Here is an 11,333-nt window from a genome sequence, read left to right as displayed (position 1 = left end):
TTACTTAACGAAAATGTAACAAAATCAACGAATAAATCAAAAATAAAAACATGAACCGAAAAAATATTTATAAAAAACTGAGTGAGAGAGAGAGAGAGAGAAACAGTAATTATATAAAAAGTTCCTTTAAAAAAATGTAAACGCCTTTCATTTTCCATATATTTTCTTTAATCCGAAATATTTATTTATTTATTTAGTGTTAATTTTATCGAACACTTCAAGGACATTTACAAATGTATTTTAATAGATTTCTTTGGCCTTTTTGGTTATTTCTCTGAGTATAAAGAACCTATCACCCTTCTACCGTCACTGTGTGTTTAGGGTTTTAAAATAGAAGAAAGGGGAGAAAAAAAAGGCCTGTGCCAAATTTCAAGCGTCATTTGTATGTTTTTTCCCTCAAAAACTCAGAATAGACAAAAATCAAGTAAAAAATGTATTACTCTTACTTCTGATAACAATAAAAATTTGTTTTTAAAAAAAAAAGTATTTAATTATTAATCGGTGTTTGAAGCTTGTTTATTTATTTATTTATTTTTAAATGAAAATATTTAAAACAAATATTCAAGACAATTTGAATTTAAATGAATGTTATGCTGCTATATTGCGAATAATTTAAATATATTAATAGATGGATATATTGTAACTACATTAAATAAAAAACATAAAATGCCAACATGTCACGACACATTTTAAATAGCTCCTCTGTGGAGTACGGAGCAGACGGACACACAGATACCGCCAAAAAAGGTCATGTGACCTGGGACAGAGTGGATATGAAATGTTATCTTTTTACTAAAATGTTGTTAAGCTTTTTCTGTGCAATTTTAGTTGGCAGCTGTTGCTATGCACTTATGTGATTCAAAGTGGTCACTAGGTTTGTCAGTTATAACGAGAGAAGCTGTAATTAAAGTTTAACGTTTTTACCTTATAATTACAGCTTTAGACTCATTGTGAGGCTTCACTGACCTGTAAAAGGGAGAAAAGAGCCTCTGTCATTGCTATTTCAGGCTCAGCACTGCAGAAACTTCATTATGCATCTTTTGGAGCAGGACAGGAAACTAGCCCAGCTCACTCCACCCTCCCTGTTGATTTTCAGAACAGTGCTGTTAAAAAGAATTACACTCTGCAACTGTAGGGTGAGCCCAGGAGCAAATAACTATTTATTTATTTAGTTGCTGTTGTGCAATTAAAAAAAGCTACACAGTGTTGCTTTAAGATATTATAATGACAATGCTGGTTGCTAAGCTGTTGCTATGGTACATGGAGTGCTTACTAAGGTCTTTTAATTATATCCCAAATGGTTGCTAAAATGTTTCTAGGATATTCCAAGGTAGTTCCTAAGCTGTTGCTATGGTGATCAAAGCTTTCTGGTTGTCTAGGCTGCTGTGACATCCAAAGTGGTTGATAAATTATTTATGTAATTTATGTATTCACTGTAATATCCAAGGTGATTACCAACTTGTTACTTAGGTGGCTGCTATGGTATCTCAGGTGGTCAAGGTAATCAATAAAGTGCTGCTAAGTTGTTGCTATGACTCCCCGGGTTGTCCCAAAGTTGCTATTGTGGCTAAGGTACCTTTGTATCCATTGTGGTTGCTAAGATGTAGCTGGATGGTTGCTGCGGTGTCCATGGTTACAAAGGGTTTGCTAAATGGTTGCTAGCATATAAAAAGGTGGTGACTAATATGTTTTTATGATGTCCAAGTTGGGCTGCATGGTAGTATCACAGTCACACAGCTCCTGGGTCCTGGAGGTTGTGGGTTCGAGTCCCACGCCGGGTAACTGTCTGTGAGGAGTGTGGTGTGTTCTCCCTGTGTCCGTGTGGGTTTCCTCCAGGTGACTGTCTGTGAAGAGTGTGGTGTGTTCTCCCTGTGTCCGTGTGGGTTTCCTCCGGGTGACTGTCTGTGAAGAGTGTGGTGTGTTCTCCCTGTGTCTGCGTGGGTTTCCTCCAAGTGTTCTGGTTTTCTCCCACACTCCAAAAACACACATTGGTCCAAAACACACTCCAAAAACTGTGTCCAATGTCCTTAGGTGTGAGTGAATGTGTGAGTGTGTGTCACCCTGTGAAGGACTGGCGCCCCGTCCAGGATGTGTTCCTGCCTTGGGCCCAGTGATTCCGGGTAGGTTACAAATAATGAATGAATGAATGACGTCCAAGTTGGTTGCTAAAGTGTATCTAGAAGGTTGCTATAGTGCCTAAAGTGGTTGCTAAAGTGTTGCTATGTGCTTGCAAGGGTAAAATAAGGTTGTCTAAGGTATTATATATGCAAGATGGTGGTTAAAGAGCTGCTAGGCAATTTCTCATGTATTTATTGTTGTTGCTAATGTGTTCAGCATAGCTGGTTGGTGTGGTCTCCCAAGTGGTTGTTTAGGTGTTATTAGACTGTTGCGGACGTATCTGAAGTTGTTGTAATTGCATCCCCTCCTAAACTATACACGTAGGCACTAGTGTTGTGTCTGATCCACTTGCACCAGCACAACCCACACTAACACCACCACCACCACGCCAGTGTCACTGCAGCGCTGAGAATGATCCACCACCACATCACACCTGCTCTGTGGGGGTCCTGAGCACTGAAGGATGGTGGGGAAAGGGAAGTAACCATTATGTAGAGCAAGAGTTGGCCTACAGTCTTTAATACTTTACAAAGCAGAACAGGTCCCAGTCCCAGTTCCCTTTTTCCTTCCTTCAATATTCATTTGCATAACCTGTTTTACTTTCACTGATAATAAGTCAACATGTCATTAGTGTCCACAAAACCTGCATTGTTCAACACAACGGAACGTTTACTCAGTTTTTAGAAACTACAGCTTCATACACACAGCTCTGTATTCAGCCTCCACTCAGACTCTGAGCCTCAGAGCTGTAGAACACTGCTATAATCCTAAGATCACCACATGTTGATGTGTTTGATGTGAGTTTGATATGTTCACTACTCTACTGATCTCTGATTGGTTATTATCATTACATCACACACCAGGGCGTGGCCTTTTCTTTAGAGGGGGATACACTTGAATATTTGGGTTTATAAAAAGTAGCAGATTTCACTCGTTAAAATTTAAATATTAGAAACTAAGCAGAATCCTCATATGGACCTGAGCTGTATGGAATGAGTTACTGAATTATCAGTTATTACTAATTTACACTGGATTCAACAAGCAGAAGCCAACTGCTGTATACATTACATATGATTATAAATCAGACATATGAATAAATATGTCTATAATGTATTTATTTATTTACTTCTGTCAGGTCCTGATATGGAAATGTGTTCAAATGTTTTACAGTTGGAAAAAAACATGCACAGCACATCCTTAGAGTATTTATGGAAATCTAGTGTGGCCCAACAGCACTGCCTTATGTTTCCAAAATGTATACTTTATAAAACAGAGGTGTATCTACAGTGTGCTGCCCACGCTCCAGTTGAAGCTTAAATGGTTTTAAAGGAAATGAAGATGAAAGTCTGCTGAGATATAAACCATGATAAATGTAATGTGAATTTGGAACAATAATTAAGTGATGAATAAAGGACCGAGGTAACTTTTCATGTCCTAAATAAACTTTTAAATCCAGTCTCTTGGGTACAGTTCCCGCTCGCTACAATTAACCCATTACTGTAGTGTGTGAATGTGTTTATTTTCCCCACAAAGCCTGTGTTGGTCTTACATTAATATCAAGACTGATCTACTGAGTTTACTGAGATCTCCTGTTATTGTGGATATTTCTGAGCCTCACTCCTCTCTTGTTGTGCTCAGATGGAGGGACAGACAGAGGGACAGTCGGGGGGTCAGAGTGGACGGGTGTGTGTGCTGGTGACCGGGGGCAGTGGTCTGGTGGGGAGAGCCATAGAGACAGTGGTGAAGGAGGAAGGAGGCGCGAAAGAAGGAGAAGAATGGATCTTCCTTTCGTCCAAAGACGCCGATCTAACGTGAGTCCGACCCTCTGTGGTTTATTTTAACCTTTTCTTTTGGTAAAAATAAATTGGCTAATGTTCTTCATCAAAGCTTCTGTTAATGATAAAAATAGCATGGATTCAGGGGCTGTTTTAATTTTCCTAAAGTGTTAATATTGGTCTGATTTCGCTTGAACATTAAAGTCCCTCATGATGTCTTTTTTTAAAATAAAAGTCTCAGGGCCACTTTTTAAAGTATAATTAAAGATTTCTACAATAAATTTGAAAAGTGCTCCTAAATCAAACTTAATTACACAGTATTTACTGAGATTTAGTCACAGAATTAACCCCTGACTGGTCAAAAGTAAGCGTTTTAAATGATAGAAAAACCATTTCACTGTTTTCCTGTTCTTAAAAACGGAAATTAAACTGTTAGAGAACAGTCCTGAGAACAGTCTGAAACCCTTCAAAACTGTAGCAGTTTGGAGTCTGGCCGTTCACAGTGATTTATTTAATGCCTGAAATCTTATGACGTTATTCTCTCAATGTTATATTTCTCTGTACATCTTATATTTTAAATACTGACCATAAAATATAGCGTCAAATATTCAGATACAATCCAACCCACGGACAGAAGGTGATTTGTGTTCACCCTGAAACCCAAGAGCAGGCCTTAAACCCAACACAGAACACGGCTTGAGAGTTTTTACACCAGCACACGACTGATTTTCACCCCATATGACGAGAACTGCTGAAACAGAGCTGGGGCAAGGGGTACATTGCACTGATTGTGGTTAGGAGGCTGACCCACTGCCTTCCTCTGGTGGTGGTGAGTGGTAATTCCAGTAGAACTACACAGGCTCTTGTAGACTCCAACACTGCCTTGTCACGTGAACGGGGCTTAGTGCTTTTGGCTTTGAGATTGAATTAAAGACTAAGATAGCTCAGAGCAAACAACCGGGGGCAGTTAATTTAAATGGTTTAATAAGACAATTGGGTAAGAGAAAAACATCAGGACAAAGCAATTAATGCATAATCTCTAAGAAGAATCACACACCTGTGCAACCACTTACACATCTAAAGTAGAACTGGGGCAGGTTTTGTGGATTGATTGCCCTTTGAGTATTTATGGAAATCTAGCGTGGCCCAACAACACTGATCACACAGACATGTGGATAGACCTCAACAGCTGGAATATCCAGGCCTTATGTTTCCTAAATGTATTCACAGGAAATCATTTTGAAGGTCTGCTGAGATATAAACCATGATAAATATAATGTGTAATGTGAATTTGGAACAATCATTAAGTAATGAATAAATGACCAAGGTAATTTTAATGTACTAAATAAACTTTTAAATCCAGTCTGGGATTTGAATAAGGACTAAGTCTCCCTCTAGTGGTGGTGAGTGATATTGCCAGTCTTTCTTCACTTCACACTTCACCAAAGACTGAGAACTTGGCTCTGATTCAAGGATTAAAGATTATACTCAGACCTCAGAGACTCCTACCGTAAAGACTTCAGACTCAACCCAAACTAAACAACACTTGCCTGGATCAGTTTGGGAACTGCATCACATTTGACCCACTTTGTCCACACTGTGTTCTAAAGGTGGAGGCTGGTGTCCTCTCATGGGTGAAGATGTCACAGATGACGTCACAGCTCTGTTGCTTTTCTTCTTTCAGAAACACGGCTGAGACGAGAGCGATCTTTGAGAAGTATCACCCAACACACGTGATTCACCTGGCGGCCATGGTGGGAGGACTTTTCCTGCACTTGAGGGAGAACCTCAACTTCTTGGTAATGCTCCTCCTCACAAACCGACTTGTGTATAGACGTCTTTCCTGAGAAAGGGGAACGTAAACACTGTCTGTTACCTTTCAGAGAAAAAACATCGCCATCAACGACAACGTGCTGCACACAGCCCATGAGTTCGGAGTGGTCAAAGTGGTCTCCTGTCTGTCCACCTGCATCTTCCCCGACAAGACCACCTACCCCATCGACGAGACGATGGTACGTACAGCCAATGACATCATCTTTATTCAATGGGTTACAGTTACCTGATTTATTTATTTTTCATTATAAAACCAGATGGTAAAATAATGATAAATTTCTCATGCACAGTTCCTCTCCCTGCAATGGAGAGAGTCTCAACACTCAGAAACACTGAAACCCACTGACTGTGTGTCTCAGATTGTAAAACATACCACTGGCAAAAAACAGTTATCCACTGTTAGCCATAGTAGCATTTTTTTACATTAGGTCTAATGGAAATCTGTTAGCACGTCAGACACCAATGTATTTCTCTACTCTGAACTATACATACACAGATCATACACATTCAGTAACTGTCTTGTTTCAATCAGTGGGAGGGATTTCAATGCCACAGTGAAGCTGAGACTCAGTGTTGACAGAAAGAATAAAACCATTTAAAATAGAGTCAATGAGTAGGTCCCCAATATGGCGGCTCCTCTACACTGTGATATCAGCTGCAACACGTGGATAGTGACATCACTGGGGTCTAAAACAACTCATCCCCATCATTCGTCCTCAGATCCATAACGGACCCCCTCACCCGTCCAACTCTGGTTACGCCCACGCCAAACGGATGGTGGACGTCTACAACAGGTGAGGAATTATGGACTGACCGTCTGAAGTGTAACCCTTTTAAAGTCTACAGTAGCATTGGTTATGATTATAATGTTCTTTAACAATCACAAACTGAGCCCCCATCCACTGGTGGCGCTGTTTCACTGAACGTAAATAAAATTGAGTAACAATAACAAATAAAAACATTTTCTGAAATGAATCGTGATTAATCACATGGCCCTTAAGACTAAAGTTTTAATTAATGGAGATTTAAGTGTGAAATAAAAGAACCAATGTAAGATCAACACAATAATATATTTATATTGTATCATTGTAAAAATATAATCACAACAATAAAGTTAAAATGCTAGCAGTTCCTTGTATTTTCAGGAGGGAGATTTTCGAATTACAAGCTCTTAATTTGCTGAGTGAAAGCTACTGGGAGTGTGTGTGTGTGTGGTAAAATGATTAATTAGCATTAAAACATAAATAAATAAATCTACTCTAATTATTTCCCACATGTTTTTACCTGTTTATTTTGACAGCACTAATATGAAGCACACGTTTAATGGTTTCTTCCCCTACGTTTGTTAAAGCAGTTATGGTTAAAGGATGTTGAAGGAACTGCAGGACTCCAGGGTCTGAGTCAGGTCTGAGTCAGTCATGAAGAGGAATTAGATTCTGATCAAGCAGAGCTTAGAGTTAGTGGTGGTCTGTTGTAAACGTGCTGAGAGCTGATGTAAATGCCCCGGTTCTCCTGTGTTCCTGCCCTGCGCAGGGCTTGTTTTCAACAGTACGGACGCAAATACACAGCCATCATCCCCACCAACATCTTCGGCCCCTACGACAACTTCAACTTGGACGACGCTCACGTTCTTCCAGCCCTCGTCCACAAGACCTTCACGGCCAAGAGTAAGAGACGTTTATCCACTTTAGAGAACGGACTCTGATGTGACCAGGGCCTTTATATAATATCCAATATTTACCTACACTTAAGGCATTTATCAGGCTGTTAAAATAGGAACCCAGAGTTTACAGTCTCCTTGAATGTGTGTGTGTGTGTGTGTGTGTTAGGAGACGGCACGGCTCTGGAGGTCTGTGGTTCTGGTCGAGGACTCCGTCAGTTCATCTACTCTCTGGACCTGGCTCGTCTCTATCTGTGGGTTCTGAGGGAATACGACGAGGTGGATCCCATTATACTCTCAGGTACACACTTTATCCTTAATGAAACACACACACACACACACACACACACACACTCAAGACAGTGGTTATAGATGTAGATGGTATCCAACAGGCAGCGGTCTGATAAACTAACACCTCTCTCTCTCTCTCTCTCTGTAGTTGGTGAAGATGAGGAGATCACTATTAAGGATGTTGTTGATGCAATCGTTGAAGCTTATGAGTTCACAGGACCAGTGATTGTATCCTTCCAGTCGTACTCCTGCTCCTTGGCAAAAAAAAAAAAAATAAAATAAAACTGCATGTATATTTTTGACTGCACAAGTTTATAATATAATAGCTTTTTTATATTATTTCACATTTCAGGCACCAGTACTATGCATACTTTTGCACAGGCCATCTTTATATTTTTAAGCTTCCCACAGTGTTAAATTCAGCAGAAACAGTAAACATACAGTAAAACTCTAAAATATACATCCCCTGTATACGTCATGTTCGATAGCTCATCTGCACATGAGCATAATGTCAGCAGGCTCAGTGCCAGGTGTCAGCCAGAAGGGTATAAAGACTGGAGCAGAGGAGCTGTGCTTTTGGGATGGTGTGTGATCCACAGCTAATCCTTCTACATCAGTCCTGTAGTGTGAGAACGGTCCTGTGTTCCACAGTGGGATGAATCTAAGACCATCACTTGTACTTTGTCCTTGACTCTGTGGTCAGTACGACACGAGTAAATCAGACGGTCAGCTGAAGAAAACAGCCAGCAACGCCAAACTCCGCCGCTACCATCCAGACTTTGTCTTTACTGACTTCAAAAAAGGTGAGAGCTAACTACACTCTTCGAAACAGATTTGCACTGATCAGTGACTAAAGACGTCAGTGTTTCTCCTTTAAAACTCTATGATCACCAGTGTTTTACATCAGTTTAATGTATGTTCAGTAGATTACGGCCCTTTACTTCATAATAAGGAGAACACATCACTAATAGAACCTGATATCTCTGAAATTCCAGTTCCACCTTAAAACAGTGAAGAATTTACATTCTACCTCCTGTGGCTACAGCAGCATTTAAGGTGGAACTGGAAGTTTTGAATGAAAAGCCGTAGAATAGCTGAATTCAGCTCCATAATCACAGAAGAGTGTGGAATGGGTGATAATCTGTGATGGTGGAACTCTTCTGAAAACGTGCGACACCTTAAATTTAAACTACACTAAAGTCATAAAGAACTTTGATGATATTGCAGCAGAGTGCCTCTGAATTGCTGCTTCTGATGAAAGCTTTAAACACTACACCGTGTAACTCCATTCCAAAAGGGGCAAGATAACACTCGAAAATGAGGGGTAGGGGTAAAAATAAGAACTGGGATCCACCCTTAATTCAAGGCCTATTCCACTGTGGGATAGTAGCAGTTTTATTTGATTAATAATCACAGGGTGTCGTACAGTAGGGAAGTGCTGCTTCTAAAATGTCAGACCAGTCATAAATGTGGGAAATAACCTGGGTTTTCTATGTGGGAACTTAAGACAGAGTCCCATTTCACCCCTTAGCCCTACCCCTCAGTTCTTGTAGGGCCCCTTTGAATGCAAATGTTTAAGAGTCATACTCCAAACGAATGTGGGAGAATGTGGGAAATAAGCCTTAAGCCCATCCAGGGAGGACAGCGCTTCTTGTCTCTTATTGCCACCTAATCACCCTTTAACTTTTTAACCTTTAAGCAATAAGGCAAGACATTGTCTATTAAACCCGAAGGCTTTGTGGCGCAACTTAATTTATCTCCAGAAAATCTCACTTGACAGCTGAAGACAGAGGCATTTCTGTCAGTTGCATGAGTTGTTCTTCAACTCTGAAAACAAAGAACACTGAAAGACTAAGATTAAGTGCCTCAGAGCCACTCTAAATACCAAAAGGCACAGGCGTGTCTGACCCTGGTGACTTTAGTGTAGCCCTCTGTTTCCCTCTGGTGGATGAGGAGGGTCTAACAGGGCTGTGGGGTACCATTAGCCCCTCCTCTCTAATGATGATGATGATGATGACGACTGCAGACTGAACCTGATTCAGTCAAGTTAACCACACTGAACTGAGCCAGGACTTTTACATAAACCTAGCTGTGAAACAGAGGATGCTAGTTAGTGTTCTCCAGGTGTTGTATAAACAGAAGTTTGAAGAGAAAGTGTTTGTTCACCCACTAAGACCCTCCCTCAGTTCCTCTGGTAACTATTGAAAGGAACACTATGTAATATTTATACCTTAAAATTACAGCTTTGAAATCATTGTGCTGCTCCACTGAGCTGTAACAGAGAATAAAGCCTCTGTCTTTGTTACTTCAGGCTCAGTCCTGCAGAAACTGTGCTATGTAACTTTAGCAGGAGGATAGAACTCCATCCTTCCTGTTGATTATTAGAACAGTACTGTAATAAAAGAGAATTACACTCTAACTGTAGGGGAGCCCAAGAGCAAATAGCTTTTTTTCATTCATTTATTATCTGTAACCACTTATCAAGTTCAGGGCGGCGGCCTACATGGAATTATTGGGTGCAAGGCAGGAATACACCCTGGAGGGGGCGCCAATCCTTCACAGCAAGTGAAGGAGCAAATAACTTGATTTATTTATTTAGTTGCTACTGTGCAATTAATAATAATAAAAATATATAGATATTATAAGGTTAATGATGGCTGCTAAGGTTGCTATGCTGTTGCCATGGTATGTGAAGTGCTTGCTAATATCTTATTACTTCCCAAGTGGTTGCTAGTCCCTCCCACCACATTGATTTCAGTAATATTTTAAAAATATACTAGGGGGAGTTCCAAAAATAAATATTATAAGTCCTTCAAGATGGTGGACTTTATTTTCCATGAGTTGAGGGCAGAAGGACCAAGGGATGGCTCTGAGTTAAGATTGAGATCCACTGCTGGTCATACAATCAGTGTTTAAAACCCAAAACTCTTGTTTGTGTGTTTCCGCAGCCATCAAGGAAACATGTGATTGGTTTGCTGCCAATTATGAAAGTGCTCGGAAGTGAGTTGTGCCCCCTGCTGGACTGGAGAGGTGGAGGGGTATCACAGCTTGAATCAAAGCACTGTTTGCACTGAAGAAACTCTGAACGACCAGCTGAAGCCTGACCACTAAAGAATTAAAAAGCTGTGAATGAAGATGAAGTCATACCTACACTCTGCACTACATAGGGTGGAGAGAGATGAGATTCAGCTTGTGTCTTCAGTCTCACATCTCACCAGGTTCGCATTTGAATGGAACCCTAGAATGTTTATATTTTGTTACTGAGGGGATTTTACTTCAAATGCATTATTCTAAATATTTTGTGAATTGTTTGTGGTGTTTATTTAGAAAGTGGTTGTAAGTTATTTTGAGGCCAGATTTTTATCTCTTTTTTTTTGCAAATGTTTTGCCTTATATTTAAAAAAAGAATTTAATAAAATAAATGTTAAACTCATGTTCTGATTTAAAAATGTATTAAAAATGAGATATATATGTTTAGCATAAGTTTTAATTTTCCTCTTTTTTTTCCTCAAGATGTTAATTTCAGAAAATAATTTGTTTGGATTTAAATGCAGTGTGTGGTCTTTGTTTTTCACGAAACACTGATGTGTCCTGGAACAGTTTTCTATTCCTTCTTAGACTCCGTATTTTAGTTTATTGACCGTGTTTTGATGCAT

The 11,333-nt window shown here is 39.8% G+C and overlaps 1 protein-coding gene across 1 annotated transcript; it reads left to right on the top strand.

Annotated features, from left to right (window-relative positions):
• Positions 1-3,861: 3,861 nt before the first annotated feature.
• LOC136685472 (GDP-L-fucose synthase-like) lies at positions 3,862-10,763 on the top strand. The gene is made up of 9 exons (XM_066659401.1): positions 3,862-3,929; positions 5,578-5,692; positions 5,777-5,905; positions 6,447-6,520; positions 7,260-7,393; positions 7,556-7,687; positions 7,826-7,905; positions 8,381-8,480; positions 10,626-10,763. The coding sequence occupies exons 2-9, from the start codon at positions 5,645-5,647 to the stop codon at positions 10,679-10,681; spliced, it is 753 nt and encodes a 250-aa protein (XP_066515498.1). The 5' UTR covers positions 3,862-3,929; positions 5,578-5,644; the 3' UTR covers positions 10,682-10,763.
• The last annotated feature ends 570 nt before the right edge of the window (positions 10,764-11,333 follow it).

Source organism: Hoplias malabaricus, chromosome 2, assembly GCF_029633855.1.
Source record: "Hoplias malabaricus isolate fHopMal1 chromosome 2, fHopMal1.hap1, whole genome shotgun sequence".
Taxonomy (NCBI): Eukaryota; Metazoa; Chordata; class Actinopteri; order Characiformes; family Erythrinidae; genus Hoplias; species Hoplias malabaricus.
This window is presented reverse-complemented; position numbering and strand designations above follow the sequence as displayed.

Coding starts and splice junctions, on each gene's coding strand:
- LOC136685472 (XM_066659401.1), top strand. CDS start 5,645: ATGGTGGGAGGACTTTTCCTGCACTTGAGGGAGAACCTCAACTTCTTG. Junction 5,693..5,776: donor GGGAGAACCTCAACTTCTTG/GTAATGCTCCTC, acceptor GTTACCTTTCAG/AGAAAAAACATCGCCATCAA. Junction 6,521..7,259: donor ATGGTGGACGTCTACAACAG/GTGAGGAATTAT, acceptor TGCCCTGCGCAG/GGCTTGTTTTCAACAGTACG.